This window comes from Leucoraja erinacea, chromosome 11 (assembly GCF_028641065.1).
Source record: "Leucoraja erinacea ecotype New England chromosome 11, Leri_hhj_1, whole genome shotgun sequence".
Lineage (NCBI taxonomy): Eukaryota > Metazoa > Chordata > Chondrichthyes > Rajiformes > Rajidae > Leucoraja > Leucoraja erinaceus.
Window position 1 is genome coordinate 45,987,427 of NC_073387.1, and position 18,022 is coordinate 46,005,448.

The following is an 18,022-nucleotide window of genomic DNA, read 5'->3' on the forward strand; positions in this document are numbered from 1 at the left end:
ATGTCTGAAGGCAATGGCAAAAATACCACCAACAGCATCTCTGAAAAATCTTCTGTTCACTCGAAGGATAAGTCCTCTGCCAAGCCAATATCTCCGGTGATGAGGACAGACTTGCATTCAGTCAGCAACGTTGGGCAGGCCATTATGTTTGCATGCTCATTTCATGCTCAATCTTAAAATGGACATTTCACTCAAAACTCTGTCATGGAAGAGATTATCAGATGACAAAAGAAAAGATTAAAGGATGTGCTCAAAACTGCCTGAAGAAATACAACATCTCCACTGACTTCTGAGAATTTTTGGGGCCATGAGGTAGAGCATGCATGATGGTTGAAGCCCATGCATTGCAGTACATAGGCCCTGTGCAAGAAGCGGACCACCTCCAACCCCCCCCACTTCCCCATTTAGTCATGGACCAGAATTTCCCAGGAGTTAGTGAGGATTTTGGCTTTTGGCACATTGGCCTTCATCAGTCAGAGTATTGAGTATAGAAGTTGGGAGGTCATGTTGCAGTTGTATAAGACGTTGGTGAGACCGCGTTTAGAATATGGTATTCAGTTCTGGGCACCATGTTATAGGAAATATATTATTAAGCTTGAAATGGTTCAGACAAGATTTACGAGGATGTTGCCAGGACTAGAGGGTGTGAGCTAAAGGGAGAGGTTGAGTAGGCTGGGTCTCTATTCCATGGAGCACAGGAGGATGAGGGGTGATCTTATAGAGGTGTATAACATTATGAGAGGAATAGATCAGGTAGATGCTGAGTGTCTTCCCAGAGTAGGGGGATTCAAGGATCAGAGGACATAGGTTCAAGGTGAAGGCGAAAAGGGTGATGGGTATATGGAACATGCTGCCAGAGGAGGTAGTTGAGGCTAGGACTATCCCATCGTTTAAGCAGTTAGACAGGTACATGAATAGGACAGGTTTGGAGGGATATGGACCAAGCGTAGGCAGGTGGGACTAGTGTAGCTGTGACATGTTAGCCGGTGTGGGCAAGTTGGGCCGAAGGGCCTGTTTCCACACTGTATCACTCTGACTCTAAGTTCTCATGTTCTTTCTGCAAACTATCATAACCTGAAGAGGAGGAGGTAAATGTACAACTTATCACAAACGATGAACTTTTTCGGTGATATTTCCAGATGTGCAATAGGTTTATTGATTAACATCTGGGCACTTCACTCTGCACTCGTTTAGTCCAGAAGTAACTGAATTTACATCAGCAAATATTTACTTGAACATTGCACTTTGATTGGTTTGTTAACCTCTGGTCTGCCCACACAGGGTACTTTATTGTTGGTTGCAACGTGGGCTATGGTTGAAAGCACCGGCAACTGGAGTAGTTAGCAGTGGAAACGTTTTGCTTATGTGATTACTGCTGAAGTTAAAAAAAAAAACCATTCCACCTCTCTCTCTCTCTCTCTCTCTCTCCACCACCTGTCCCGCACACACATACACGGCGAGCTGCATGAATCCCTGCAACACATCGAGAAATGCTGCGGACTCTCGCAGCGGACGTTCACAGACGAGGTGAGCGACCATCGCTTCCAGGCACCAAGGTGGCGGGGACGAGGTTGGAATCAGGCGCCGCGGCGGGGAGCTAAAGTCGGGGGTCCTGACCGGGAGGCAGGGCGGTTGGGCGCGAGGGCGGCGGCCGTGCGGGCGGTTGGGCGCGGGGAGGGAGAGGGAGAGGGGGAGAGAGAGAGAGGCCGGGCGGGCGGGCGTGGAGCCACCGCGCAGGCTGAGGCCGCTGCTCCCCTCGCTGTCCGCATCCGGCTCGGGAGCTGCCGCCTCATGTGTCCCGGCTCACACGTATCACGATGGATGAGGAAGGGTTGGTATTGCTGAGCTGTTTTTTTATGGATGTGTGTATGTACACACACACACATGTGTGTATTATATACGTGTATATACATATGTATAAATATATCTATATGTGTATATATGCATGCATACATATGTATAAATATATCTATATGTGTATATAGGCATGCATACACATGTATAAATATATCTATATGTGTATATATGCATGCATACATATGTATAAATATATCTATATGTGTGTATATAGGCATGCATACACATGTATAAATATATCTATATGTGCATGCATACATATGTATACATATATCTGTATATATGCATACGCACATTTACATATATCTATATGTATGTGTAAATATATATACACACACACACATACATGTATCTATATTTATGTGTGTGCATATATACACACACATACGTGTGTATATATAATTAAGAGGTCCAATGTGTGTGTGTATATACACACACACACATTGAACTTCTTAATTATATATACACACATATAAATGTAAACAATATGATAAATGAGAAAGAAGAAAAGTTCAGTGTGTATTTTATATATCTATATATATATATATAAAATACACACTGAACTTTTTGTCTTTCTCATTTATTATATGGCTTACAATGTTTACATATTCTGTTGTGCTGCAAGTATGAATGTCATCGTTCTATCTGGGACATACGACAATAAAACACTCTTGACTCTTGGCCTCTGAGCCTCATCCTCCGCACCTTGTGCTGTTGTGACCACTCGCTCCCTACCTCAACTTACTTCACCCCCCCCCCCGTCCCCGTCCCTTTGTCCACTTTATCTGGCTCTTGTCCACACGATTTATTTTAAAAGATTTTAGTTACTTCTCCCAAAACACATGTGCAAACTTACCTACCCTTTGAAAAAATAATAACTATTTACTATCAATCAGTGGCTTATTTGCATCCTGTGCATGCTCTACCTGCACATCTGAGCTAGCATAATATATATTTGAGGAACAGCCCCTCCAATTTCAGCTGTGTTGCTGAAAATCTTTCCAATCATAACTGTTTCTAGAAAATGTTAACTAGTATCATCTAACTCAGAATTTCATTACCATGATCCTGTATTTACAGTAAATAACGATTTACTGTAAAGTGATATTTTTGTGGCGTCAGTACCTTTTCAGTAGTAGGTAATCATTGTAGTACATATCACCTTAGTGGCACCCAGCAATCTTAAAGTGTTTTATACGTCATTATCACTCTTAACAGAATGGATACTATAAATTTGTGAGTTTAAGACCATTAAATCTTTGTGGACTGAGAACCTGTGTCTTTTCTTAACATTATTGGCAAAGGGTTTAGTTTGTTCAATTGTATTTTTTTTCATATTGTCCACTTTTTGTCAATTAATAGTTAGAGGGGAAGTGCATCTTTAGTAATAATTGTTTTAGTCACAAGGAGTTGCTGTCATTTAAGGCTGGGAAAATAGTGAGGTACATAAAATAGACATTTTTGGAAGACAATGATGTTTGGTAAATTTTACTCTGTTAAGGTTGGCAGGATGGTCAATGGTCGACCGAAGGGCCTGTTTTCCACGCTGTATCTCTAAACTAAAACTGGTTGCTATATAAATGCAAATTATTTTTGATTTACATTTAAGTTCTGACACGCCTTGGCTGTATTCATTCTTGTTCTTATATGGTTTGCATTCTGCTGCCAATATGTTATACAGTATTATGCTGGTGAATTTTAATTGCTGGCATTGGTATAAACACTTTCTATTGCTTTCTGTTTTTCTTTTTGTTGCATTAGTTGTTTGGTAGAGTTCTCGTGTTTCACATGTTAGAAAATTTCACCTATAAAGACAAACTGCTGAAATATCTCAGCGGGTCAGGCAGCATCTATGGAGAACATGGATTGGTAATGTTTTGGGTCAGGACCCATCTTCAGACAGATCAGACTTTCAGCTGTTCATTAGTTGTGAGTTTAACCACTATGTTAGCAGAGTATTTTTGATATCTGTTATAGCCAAATCTTATCAGCACGCAGTAACCATGAACACTTTTGCTCACTAGCATGGTCATTGGACATTGATCAGAAACTGCAATTATTTAGTTGTTTCTGTGCCACATTACTGGAATCCTAAAGTAAAGTCCCAACCTTTTCATCAGCTGAGATGTGCTAAGCATAGGCTAGGAATAAAGTATTTGACGTGCTTTTACAATGGTTTAACAATGACTCAGAAAAGAAAGTAGAAGGTCATATGTACCTATTAAAGAAACATAATTTTTTCTGTAACTTTGGAACCTTTTGACTTTCACAGTGATTTATCTTCCTGTACATGCTCAAAAGGGAGTGCAATTTGTAATAATTCATGATCAAATAAGCCATAAAACAACTGGAGTTCTGCAGAATACATTGATAATTAGGCTGCCTGATAAAATGTTATCGCTAATGTGTGATATTTGGTCTTTCTGTACAAATGTTGTGTCCACTTTCACTATTAGTTATTTTAAGACAATTAAACTGGAAGAATAATTAAGTCTAGGACCGTTTGGACTTATTTCCATTTTTGGATATGTATCTTTTGCAGTTTATATTTGTGTGAAGTATTTGTGTTGTGGTTTCCTGGTTGAGGTTTTCATTTGCGTTTCCATGTAAAAATAAGCATTGTTTGATTCTTTTTTACCTTTTGAGTTCCATACTTATTTTTCCTTGCTGATTGTTCACTGTCATTGCATGTGTAAAATTTGGAGGTGAATTTCATCTGCAGATGGAGTCTGAAAAGTGGAGTCTGTTAATCAATTTACTCTACTAATTCCAAAAATGACAGTAACTCTTTTAAATGAACCCAGTTGTGGAATCTTTATTTTAATTCCTTTTAAATGATTTCTACATTAATGAGAAGTAGTTACGACAGCAATACAAGTTAGATAGGAATAATATGTGGGGGGGGGTGGGGGCATGGGGGGGGGGGGGGGTGTGTGAGCAGGGGGGAAGTTGGTTGGGGGGGGAGAGGGGGTGTGTGTGGGCAGGGGGTGGGCAGGGGGTGGAGTGAGTTCGGAGAAAAGATGGGGGAAGAGCCATGGGCGAGAGGGGGGTTTCACAGGGGGGAGGGGGTGAGTTGTGGGAGGAGGGTGAAGTGAGCTTGGAGAAAAGAAGGGGGAAGAGCCATGGGCTAGAGGGGAGGGGGGGAGGTAGCGGCTGGAATTGGCGGTGCGATGGGGGACTCACAGCGGGCGCTGTTCGTTCTCCGCCGGGAACAGAGTCTCCGCTTTCCGTTTGGTGACATCTCCGACTCCGGGCTGGGTCTCCGACTGGGCTGCGTCTCCCATTCTGGGCTAGGCTGGGCAGGGTTTCCGACGCTGGGTCTCCGACGCTGGGCTGCTCAGGGGGGCTGGGCTGCTTCGAGTCCCTCCGAAAATTGTGTCTGGTTGGAAGCCTCCGTCGGCGATCCTCAGCTCCAGTAAAGACGCGATGGCGCAGGAAGTGGCGGATGATCCCGGTGAGTGACAGGGGAAGAGACTAATCTGCATGGCGCTGAACGGCTGGAGAAGAGAACGATCTGCACACACGCGGTTTTTAAGATTTTTCTCAACCTCGCTAAGTTTTACGACATTCAACCGATCGGAACAAAACTTGGTACACTTGCAGCATAGGAGAACGGTGAATGAACTGGCAAAAAATTGTAGCGCTATCGCGAACCGTTTTTGCGCAAATAGAAAGACCGCACAAACCGGAAGATAACAAGATCAGAGTTTTCGTTATGTATAGATTTAAATATGTTTTTTAAAACATGTTGCCAGGGTCAAAGGGCCTCAGGGATGGTTGGCAGACAGGAAGCAAAGAGTAAGAATTAACGGGTCCTTTTCAGAATAGCAGGCAGTGACTAGTTTAAGAATGAGGGGTAAGCCATTTAGAATGGAGACGAGGAAACAATTTTTATCACAGAGTTGTGAGTCTGTGGAATTCTCCGCCTCAGTGGGCGGTGGATGCCAGTTCTCTGGATATAGAAATTAGGTGCAGGAGTAGGCCATTCGGCCCTTCGAGCCTGCACCGCCATTCAATATGATCATGGCTGATCATCCAACTCAGTATCCCGTACCTGCCTTCTCTCCATACCCCCTGATCCCCTTAGCCACAAGGGCCACATCTAACTCCCTCTTAAATACAGCCAATGAACTGGCCTCGACTACCCTCTGTGGCAGAGAGTTCCAGAGATTCACCACTCTCTGTGTGAAAAAAAGTTCTTCTCATCTCGGTTTTAAAGGATTTCCTCCTTATCCTTACGCTGTGACCCCTTGTCCTGGACTTCCCCAACATCGGGAGCAATCTTCCTGCATCTAGCCTGTCCAACCCCTTAAGAATTTTGTACGTTTCTATAAGATCCCCTCTCAATCTCCTAAATTCTAGAGAGTATAAACCAAGTCTATCCAGTCTTTCTTCATAAGACAGTCCTGACATCCCAGGAATCAGTCTGGTGAACCTTCTCTGCACTCCCTCTATGGCAATAATGTCCTTCCTCAGATTTGGAGACCAAAACTGTACGCAATACTCCAGGTGTGGTCTCACCAAGACCCTGTACAACTGCAGTAAAACCTCCCTGCTCCTATACTCAAATCCTTTTGCTATGAAAGCTAACATGCCATTCGCTTTCTTCACTGCCTGCTGCACCTGCATGCCTACTTTCAATGACTGGTGTACCATGACACCCAGGTCTCGCTGCATCTCCCCTTAGTCGGCCACCATTTAGATAATAGTCTGTTTACCTGTTTTTGCCACCAAAATGGATAACCTCACATTTATCCACATTATACTGCATCTACCAAACATTTGCCCACTCACCCAGCCTATTCAAGTTACCTTGCAGTCTCCTAGCATCCTCCTCACAGCTAACACTGCCCCCCAGCTTAGTGTCATCCGCAAACTTGGAGATATTGCCTTCAATTCCCTCATCCAGATCATTAATATATATTGTAAATAGCTGGGGCCCCAGCACTGAGCCTTGCGGTACCCCCCACTAGTCACTGCCTGCCATTGTGAAAAGGACCCGTTTACTCCTACTCTTTGCTTCCTGTTTGCCAGCCAGTTCTCTATCCACATCAATACTGAACCCCCAATATCATGTACTTTAAGTTTGTATACTAATCTCTTATGTGGGACCTTGTCGAAAGCCTTCTGGAAGTCCAGATACACCACATCCACTGGTTCTCCCCTATCCACGCTACCAGTTACATCCTCGAAAAATTCTATAAGATTCGTCAGACATGATTTACCTTTCGTAAATCCATGCTGACTTTGTCCAATGATTTCACCACTTTCCAAATGTGCTGCTACCCCATCTTTAATAACTGACTCTAGCAGTTTCCCCACTACCGATGTTAGACTAACTGGTCTGTAATTCCCCGTTTTCTCTCTCCCTCCCTTCTTAAAAAGTGGGGTTACGTTTGCTACCCGCCAATCCTCAGGAACTACTCCAGAATCTAAAGAGTTTTGAAAGATTATTGCTAATGCATCCACTATTTCTGGAGCTACTTCCTTAAGTACTCTGGGATGCAGCCTATCTGGCCCTGGGGATTTATCGGCCTTTAATCCATTCAATTTACCCAACACCACTTCCCGGCTAACCTGGATTTCACTCAATTCCTCCAACTCCTTTGACCCGCGGTCCCCTGCTATTTCCGGCAGATTATTTATGACTTCCTTAGTGAAGACGGAACCAAAGTAGTTATTCAATTGGTCCGCCATATCCTTGTTCCCCATGATCACCTCTCCTGTTTCTGACTGCAAGGGACCTACATTTGTTTTAACTAATCTCTTTCTTTTCACATATCTATAAAAACTTTTGCAGTCAGTTTTTATGTTCCCTGCCAGTTTTCTTTCATAATCTATTTTTCCTTTCCTAATTAAGCCCTTTGTCCTCCTCTGCTGGTCTCTGAATTTCTCCCAGTCCTCTTTTTCTGCTGCTTTTTCTGGCTAATTTGTACGCATCATTCTTCGCTTTGATACTATCCCTGATTTCCCTTGTTATCCACGGATGTACTACCTTCCCTGATTTATTCTTTTGCCAAACTGGGATGAACAATTTTTGTAGTTCATCCATGCAGTCTTTAAATGTCTTCCATTGCATATCCACCGTCAACCCTTTTAGAATTAATTGCCAGTCAATCTTGGCCAATTCACGTCTCATACCCTCAAAGTTACCTTTCTTTAAGTTCAGAACCATTGTTTCTGAATTAACAATGTCACTCTCCATCCTAATGAAGAACTCAACCATATTATGGCCACTCTTGCCCAAGGGGGCACGTACAACAAGACTGCTAACTAACCCTTCCTCATTACTCAATACCCAGTCTAAAATAGCCTGCTCTCTCGTTGGTTCCTCTACATGTTGATTTAGATAATTATCCCGCATACATTCCAAGAAATCCTCTTCCTCAGCACCCCTACCAATTTGATTCACCCAATCTATATGTAGATTGAAGTCACCCATTATAACTGTTTTGCCTTTGTCGCACGCATTTCTAATTTCCTGTTTGATACCATCTCCAACTTCACTACTACTGTTAGGTGGCCTGTACACAACACCCACCAGCGTTTTCTGCCCCTTAGTGTTTCGCAGCTCTACCCATACCGATTCCACATCCTCCAAACTAATGTCCTTCCTTTCCATTGCGTTAATCTCCTCTCTAATCAGCAACGCTACCCCACCTCCTTTTCCTTTCTCTCTATCCCTCCTGAATATTGAATATCCCTGGATGTTCAGCTCCCAGCCTTGGTCACCCTGGAGCCATGTCTCCGTGATCCCAACTATATCATAGTCATTAATAGCTATCTGCACATTCAACTCATCCACCTTATTACGAATGCTCCTTGCATTGAGACACAAAGCCTTCAGGCTTGTTTTTACAACACTCTTACCCCTTATACAATTATGTTGAAAAGTGGCCCTTTGTGATTTTTGCCCTGGTTTTGTCTGCCTGCCACTTTTACTTTTCACCTTGCTACCAATTGCTTCTACCCTCATTTTACACCCCTCTTTCTCTACGCACACATTTAAGAAACCCTTTCCCTTTAACTCCATCCTCCACTATCCCATTCGACACCCACCCCCCTTATTCAGTTTAAAACCACCTGTGTAGCAGTGGCAAACCTGCCTGCCAGAATGCTGGTCCCTCAACTGTTAAGATGCAATCCGTCCCTTTTGTACAGTTCCCCCTTACCCCAAAACAGATCCCAGTGATCTAAGAATCTAAATCCCTGCCCTGTGCACCAGTTCCTCAGCCACACGTTCAGGTCCCGTATCTCCCTGTTCCTGCTCTCGCCAGCACGAGGAACTGGAAGCAAACCGGAGATAACAACCGTGGAGGTCCTGCTTTTCAGCATTTTTCCGAGCTCTCTAAAGTCAAGCTGCAGAATATTCATCCCCTTCTTTCCGACATCGTTTGTGCCGACATGCACTACCACTTCCGGATGTTCACCTTCGCCCTTGAGGATTTTCTGCACTCTGTCCGTGACATCCTGGATCCTGGCACCGGGAAGGCAGCACACCATCCTCGCATCCCGTCTGTTGCCGCAGAAACCCCTGTCCGTACCTCTCACGATGGAGTCTCCCACTACAATGGCGTTGCCTGCCTTAGGCCTTTTTGGTTTTGGCTCAACAGCCCTATTCGCATCGCAAGCCAGTCCGCCGCTCAGTGTAAACACGTCTTCTGTCCCAACAGCTTCTAAGCGGGTGAACCTGTTCACAAGAGGTACACCACCCGGGGACGTTGGCATTCCATGCTTCCCTTCCTTTCTCACTGTCTCCCACCTTCTCTCTTCCAGTACCTTAGGTGTAACAATCGTACTGTAGGACTTGTCGAGGAACGACTCAGTTTCTCGGACGAACCGGAGGTCATCCACTTGCTTCTCCAGTTCCCCAACACGGCCCTTCAGGAGCTCTACCTGGATGCACTTCTCGCATTTGTAGCAGCCAGAGGCACCAGCGGTGTCCTTGACCTCCCACATACTGCAAACATCGCGCTGAATCAGCTTGCCTGACATCTCCTTCTTTCATCTCTACCTCTCAAGCGTATTGCGTGGTCTCCTCTCCTCGCCGAAGACTCTCGAGCCAAAGACGCACACTTTTCTCATAGGGCACTTCCCTCACAAGGCCACTCACTCACTGCCGCTCGTTAAGAGCCGTCTTGCTTAAATTGACTGATAAATTGCCTGATTTACCAATTTACAAACCAAATTCCTCAGTTTTCAACCGTTTTCCCGGCACTGACTCACTTCTCTCCTCCCACTTGGGCTAGAGCCAATCAATCGTATCTCTTGCTAATCTCCTGCTGCTGTTGCTCCCAAATCTACAGCAGTTCTGAGTAAAGTCTGCCTGTCCTTGGCCTCTACTTTTCAGTACTTTCTAGAGAGAGCTAGATAGGGGTCTTAAAGATAGCTGAGTCTGGGGAAATGGAGAGAAGGCAGGAACGGGGTACTGATTGGGGATGAACAGCCATGATCACATCGAATGGCGGTGCTGGCTTGTAGGGCCTATTTTCTATTGTCTATTGTATAATATATATTAACAATTTAGACGAAGGAATTAAATATAACATCTCCAAATTGACACAAAGCTGGGTGACAGTGGGCTGCGAGGAGTATGCATTGAAACTGCAGGTTGACTTGGATAGGTTGGGAGAGTGGGCAGATGCATGGCAGATGAGTATAATGTGGATAAATGTGAGGTTATCCACTTTGGTGGCAAGAACAAGAAGGCAGATTATTATCTGAATGGTGTCAGATTAGAAAAAGGGGATGTGCAACAAGACCTGGGTGTCCTTGTCCATCAGTCACTGAAAGTAAGCATGCAGGTACAGCAGGAAGTGAAGAAAGCTAATGGCATGTTGGCTTTCATAACGAGAGAATCTCAATATAGGAGCAATATAGGAGCAAGGAGGTCCCACTGCAGTTGTACAGGGCCCTGGTGAGACCGCACGTGGAATATTGTGCAGTTTCGGTCTCTTAATTTGAGGAAGGACATTCTTGCTATTGAGGGCGTGCAGGTTAATTCCCGGGATGGCGGGATGACATGATGATAGAATGGATCCACTGGGTTTATATTCACTTGAATTTAGACAGATGAGAGGGGATCTTATAGAAAGAATATACAATTCTTAAGGGATTGGACATGCTAGATGCAGGAAAAATGTTCCCCATGTTGAGGAAGTCCAGAACCTGGGTTCACAGTTTAAGAATATAATGGCAAACCATTTAGGACTGCAATGAAGAAATACGTTTTCAGCCAGGGAGTTGTGAATCTGTGTAATTCTCTGCCACAGAAGGCAGTGGAGGCCAATTCACTGGATGTATTCAAGAGAAAGTTAGATATAGCTCTTGGGGTAACGGAATTAAGAGATATGGGGAGAAAGCGGGAACAGGGTACTAATTTTGGATGATCGGCCATGATCATATTGAATGGTTCGAAGGGCCAAATGGCCTAACCCTGCACCTATTTTCTATGTTTCTAAATCGGCAGGGGAAAGATCTTGCAGCATATGGAATCTTTGGATTTATTATGGAATGCAGGGACATGGAATATCTGCAGACAGATTAGTTTAACGTGGCATCACGTTTGGCATGGGGCGTTGCGGGCCGAACGGTTTGTTCCAGTAGACACAAAATGCTGGAGTGACTCAGCGGGACAGGCAGCATCTCTGAAGAGAAGGAATGGGTGACATTTTGGGTCAAGATCCTTCTTCAGATTTGTTCCAGTACTGTACCTTTCTTTCTATCAGCAGAAGTAGAGACAGACAAAAACAGTATACTAAAGTTTCATAGGTTAGCCCTTAGTATTGTGCACAGTAATAAAAACGTTTTGGGAATTATGTCAATGTTTATTTTCATGACAATGGTACAACATACAAGGAACTTCAGTAATGTGAAGAGGCTAAAGAAAATACATTTGTTAGGGAAGAATTGATAGTGGTGTTCAAAATCATAAATGTTTTGATAGTTTACCAAAGGAGAAACAGTTTTCAATGGCAAAAGGGAATAATAACCAGAGTACAGTGATTTAAGGTGATAAAAATGGAGGTAAGGGTAAAAGTTCTACAAGGTGAGTTGTAAGTTGTGAGTTGTAAGTTGTACATTGCTTGAATTATTAAACAGAAAATGATTCTGTTGTTACTTAGATGGCTCTGAAGGAAAGTGTTCTCAATAAGGTGCTTTTTTTATTCCATGGTAGACAATATTTAAAAAAAAATTCGAGCTTTGTATCAAAACCATTTGCATTTATAACATTACTTTTTCTTGGACAAATAAGAGAGGTTATATTGTAAAATCTTATCGTGTGACTATATCCTGGTAAAATCTGACATACTTTTATCTTACATACTTTTAATTAAACATGTATTCTCCTGATGGTATTTTGTGAACACCCTATCTATGCAACTATATATTTTATATATTTCCAACAGGTCACCCTCGGCCTCCGATACTCCAGTAGCTTTTGTGATAAATGAGATAAAATCCATGTAAATTCAACAAATTTAACACCGTAACAAGTGAAAATACATTGGTAAAGAGTCTGATGAAACTCCCTGGAAAATTGGCACAAATCTAAATTGGCTGATAATTTACACTTGATGAAAACTAGATTGAAAGCTGATCTAGTATCCAAAGCCATCTGAAGAAAAATGTGTAAGGATATTGTTGTATATTGCCCGATCCATCAAACAAAGACCAACTTAGATATAGAAGAGGCCACCAATAGTATTTTTTATGTAGTAAGGAAAGAAATGGACATCTGAGTTTTAAAAACCCATACAAGGCCATTCATTCATCACCCACATTGGATTTTGAACATTAATTAAGTTCCAATTCCAGCCCCGTGCATGTTCTCTGATTTCCATGGTTTTGGTATCGTGCCCCGGCCTCAAACTGCAGAATTTGCTCCTTAAATCTCTCCACCCTTTACCTTTATTGGTGGCCAGTGTGAGGGTGGGCTCGCAGTTGACTCACAGTTATTCCTTGAAATTCCATTTCAAGCAGGGTGAAAGGGCACCAAATTCAAGTGTAGTTTCTTACCATTTCAAGCAGGGTGCAAGGTCGCTAAAAACAGCGAGTTGTGACCTCTCCCTCCCCCATGTTGCAGAGACTGAGCCACGCCCACACGTCTGGGTTTTATAGTCCCTCCCCACTCCCACCTGAAGGGGCGTGGCCTTCATGGCATGATTGACAGGAGAGAGAATCTCAACATTTTTTAAACACTAATAACTTTTTTATTTTTCATCGATGGAAAAAATCCTCGGCACCTGATGAGCGGTGGGGGACTCTGAGTAAGATGGCCACTTTTAAAACCAAAGGCAACACAGCTTTAGCACGTTTAAACCAAAACACACTTTTGCATTTTCAAACCACATTAAGGGCATTGACAGGTTAGTAAAACCATTCACAGTTTAATAGACATGTGTTCAGTGTTATTCACAGCTCAGACTGAGAATTACGACCTCTCGCTCCCCCATCTTGCAGAGAACTGAAGCACCTCCACACTTTTTTGGTTTTATAGTTCCTCCGGAAGGGGCGTGGCCATCAGGAGAGAGAATCTCAAAATTGTTTAAACAGTAATAACTCTTTTATTTTTCATTGATGGAAAAATTCCTCTTGTCTTGCAGGTTAGCACAGCTCAGACTGGGGGGATCTTGCAGGGGGGGTTTTATAGTTTCCCCCGGAAGGGGCGTGGGGGAGGGATGGGGGGGGGGGGGGGGGGGCTCTGAGTAAGATGGCCAAAAATCACAGACGTAAGTGGCAGCGTTTATTTCTAAAATCAATATACAGAACAACAGGAACAAGATCAGACTTTTAGTAATATCGATAGTCAGATGCATCTGCAGCAGGTAGCTTGGTGATGATAAATCCCAGTTGGTTTAAAGAGATCCCTTTTTGGCACTATGGCCAAAATGGAGGACTGCAGTTTCTAGTAATACCCACCTATCCCCATGCTCGTTTCACCTCCACCCCCACACGCTCTTGTATGCACACATTTCTCCAACAACCCCCAGCTCTCTGTTCTTTACTCCTCCTCCTTCCATTCATCTCCCCACTCGCCCATCTCCCCCAATTCCTTTTATTTCATCTCCACTTTCCGCTCCCTCCCTCCGACTTTATATTCCACTCTTTTATTTATCTATCCTTTTATCTCCTTTTCACCTCTAGCCTTTGTCTATATCCAACCATATGAAAATCATTCCTTCCACACTCCCTCCCCCATCCCACCTCCCCCCCTCCCCCCCCCCCTCGCGTTTATCTATATACATGTCAGTCTTTGCTCTGCTCCCACCTCGCATTTCCAGATTTGTATTCCCTACTCCATCACTGTGAAGAAGGACCTCTAACTCAAAATGTTGCTTGTCCCTTCCCAAATGCTGCCTGTCCTGCTGGGTTCCTCCAGCACATGGTACTTTAGTCAAGATTTCAGCAAACATCTGACAGCATCTAGTCTCATGTCTCCATCCACTTGCTTTAATGTTTTTTTTTTGTTGCATTGTCTGCCATTTTCTTACCACCCTGCAGAATTTTGTGTACTTTATATATAATTTAAGTATAATTTGTTTTTGTGCGCTTGAATCCATGTGCCTGTGGTGTTACTGTAAGCAAGATTTTCATTGTATCTGTATTTCATAGTACTTGTACATTTGATAATGAACTTTACTTGACTACTTTGTGGAGTAGCCTTCCCAATTTAGGCACATCTCCAGGTTCTTTGGAAGACTTTGCAAGGTTGTCTCATTGAGCACTTCATCTTCGTTGAGAGCTGTGGATTCACTGTATTGATTGTACCATTTTTATAAAATGTAATTTGTATCACAGGATAAAGAAACTGCACTTTGGGATTAGACTGGTCATGGTTTGTTATGTAGTCTGAGCAGTACTAAATGTCAAAAATTATGGTTTGAAAAATATTTCCTTTGCTAGTTAGATTTGCCTTAAACAGGAAGATCTTGACTACCAGGCATCATATTTCTCTTTCTTATCGCATGTCAGCACATAAGAATTCCTTGACTTGCAAAATGATTGTACTGCAGCACATTTCATTAAGTCAAAGTTTATCATTTGAAAGGCTGTGCTCAGGGAATTTTGGTACAAAGCATTTCTATGCATGGAAAGTGACTCTTAATTTGTGAGTGAAAAATTGTTAAATAAATTGAAGGCACCTATCTCATAGCATTAATGGCATTAACTTAAATTTGTAACTCAAGAGATACTTGTACTTCACTTTAAATGAAACTGCAGACACTGAAAATCGGTAATTGGTCCGCTAATTGACCGTTTTGGAACAGTTGTGGTTAAGGAATCTTATTGCTGACAATTTATCTCTCCGAAGGAAGTTTCCCATTTACTGGGTGTAGTGTAATAGATGCCTTCTGTAAATGTTTCCCCCAAATCTTCCATATGCACACATACTTAATACAGATAGCTTTAGTATTTGGTATATTACTAAATGGTTATTATTTGTCTTAAATGTGGATAGCTTAAACCACTTTTCCATGATTGGGTCTTTTGTGACTATTTATATATTTCCATGAACACTATCTAACCATAGTTTATTAGAAAAGAGAAATCTGACTTTTTACACTGATACTCTAATTGGATATTTTTGCTCAGGTTATATAATTAGAAATGACTTTATTAATAATATTACTTTTCAAAGATTCTTTGTTCACAAACTCTAAGAATAGTCTTTTCCACAGTGACAATTTAGTTGAAAGTGGTAAGCATTTCCAAATAGTGCACAATATGCAATATGAACATGTATATGTGACTTATTTTGTAAGGAAGATATTTTAAAATCTGTGCATGTGTACTTTACTTTCTCTTGGAATACCGAATTTTCTCTCCCTTGAAGATTAAAAAAAGTACCAACTTTGTTTTTGCTTTAAACTAATTCTTGAAAAATATATATGAACTTGATCTTTTTCCAGTCAATATTCTGTGAGATTCCTGTTTACTTATAAACTTTCATTTAGTTTTGCCATTTCACCAGACAAATAAATGTATTTTATGAAGTGTATTGTTGAGCAGTTTTTGGAGAATATTATTTGATTGTATCTATATGATTTGAGGCAAAACCCAATCTTTGGATTTTTACAAATTAATTATGAGACTAGAATACTGTGTGGGTCTTTTCTAAAATCAGAAATGAATATCTTGGATCACTTATTTAATACTTACTGAATGATTGTGTTAAACAGCTCTTTGTTCAAGTGACCTAAGCCCTGAAATTTTGTTAAAGGCCCTGTCTAAATTCACTTTTTTTATGGCATTTACTTAATTGGTCACCATTATAAATATTGCCCTTTAATTATGTTCATGTGTATTCTAGTTCAATCTTCACTTCTTGCTGAATATATATTTTATATTTGAATATACAACAGTGCAAAATCCTCGCCAGCACGGACCGTGGATCTGAGCGAAGATGACAAGGATCAGGCACCTGTTACTATGAATCCCCTTCACATGATGAAAGCCTTCAAAGTCATGAATGAACTGCGAAGGTAAATTGAAAACAAAAATGGCCACTTTTCCTTCCTAGATTTGCTTATCTTTGTCACATTTCTCTCTCTCTCATAATGTGCCATTCTTAGGTACTGCAGTCTGGCTGGCTCCTAGTGTTCTATTGGCATTTTGATTATCTGAAAGTAACCTAGTTCAAAACTGTGAATGTATTCAATTAATACATTTGATGTTGAAAGTATTTGTGAAAGCACCACAAGACTAAGCTTATATGCAGAATTAGATTATTTGACATTTATTTTTAATAATGAATACTTTATGAATGAATGAATACCTTATTGTCACACGTCACAGTGAAATTCTTTGCTTGCATACACAAGGTGTGCAAATAGTCGACACATACGGCACTTACAGTACCCTCTCGCCAGGTCCCCTTTTGTTTTCACACTCCCTCCCCCTCCCTCATGGCGGTCCCCCCCAGGTCGAGTCCTCCATTGACAAGATGGGTGCAGTCATGCCATTAGCAGATTCTCCAGGTGTTTCTGTTTTAATGGAATGTACTTTCGTCATTTTGGCTCAAAGTAAGCTACCAGCAAGATATTTCTGTGGATGTTCCTAGATTTCTAGCTTTAAAATTATTCAATTGTGCATTCCATCAATTTGTAGGGTATGGTTCCATTTCCTCTGACAATCTTCCTGGATCTTACCATCTAGGTTAGCAATTTGTATGCACCCTAACAACGTAAAGTGTCACAGCAATGATTGCTGGAGTCATTTTTCCACCATATAAAAAATCCTTTATGCCAAGGCCCACTGTATCCTATGGGTGGGAGGGGAGAGGTGATAAATTCAGTAATGGCACCAATGATAAATTATTTTGGGGTGATGGGAGTGGGAAGGGGATGGTGGCTGAGGATGGAGGATTGGCTTGGAGCTTATACAATTGGGAGGAGGATCGGGCTAGCATTTAGGAGTGGTGAGGAAGATTAGCCTGTCATTAGGAGGTACATGATGAGAATGGGAGAGGGCAAATAGGTAGGCTGACAACATGGATTGAAATCAAAGAAATAAAAGCAACAAGGGGCGACACGGTGGCGCAGCAGTAGAGTTGCTGCCTTACAGCACTTTCATTGCCAGTGACCTGGAATCAATCCCGACAACGGGTGCTGTCTGTACGGTTTTTGTGTGTTCTCCCCGTGACCATGTGGGTTTTCTCCGAGATCTTCGGTGTCCTCCCACACTCCAAAGATGTACAGTTGTAGGTTAATTCGGTTTGTGTGAATGTAAATTGTCCCTAGTGTGTGTGGAATAGTGTTAATATGTAGGGATCGATGATTGGCGCGGACTCAGTGGGCTGAAGGGCCAGTCTCCACGCTGTATCTCTAAACTAAAAACAAGATGCTGGGAATACCTAGTATATCAGGTATCATCATGGTGGAATGAAATAATATATTATTAGAAACAATTAAACAAAATCCTCTGACTCCTTATTTCCAAGTAGCTATGGTTTTATAAGAAAATTCTCCCTGGTGACCTAACCAACATTCTTAATCAACATTATTAAATGATAAATTGTATGGTAATTAACACAATGTACTCTGTGGGAGCGTGTGTCCCCATATGCAACTGTGGTTACTCTTCCTAAATAAAATGTATTGATTGGAAAGCACTTGGGATATCCTGGGATTGTAAATGGCACAATGTAAGTGCAAAAATTAGT

At 42.0% G+C, this 18,022-nt stretch overlaps 1 protein-coding gene across 5 annotated transcripts in view; it reads left to right on the forward strand.

Moving 5' to 3' along the window:
- Positions 1-482: 482 nt before the first annotated feature.
- The window catches only part of LOC129701759 (kelch-like protein 3), a 90,555-nt gene continuing 73,015 nt past the window's right edge, over positions 483-18,022 (forward strand). Inside the window, exons 1-2 of one of the 5 annotated variants that reach the window (XM_055643168.1) lie at positions 483-1,527; positions 16,224-16,343. In XM_055643168.1, the coding sequence (XP_055499143.1) occupies positions 1,466-1,527; positions 16,224-16,343 (182 nt within the window). In that variant the 5' untranslated portion in view covers positions 483-1,465. Of the gene's footprint in view, positions 1,571-1,696; positions 1,832-16,223; positions 16,344-18,022 lie in introns of those variants that run through there. The other 4 variants (XM_055643172.1, XM_055643169.1, XM_055643171.1 and 1 more) reach the window with 4 other exon arrangements.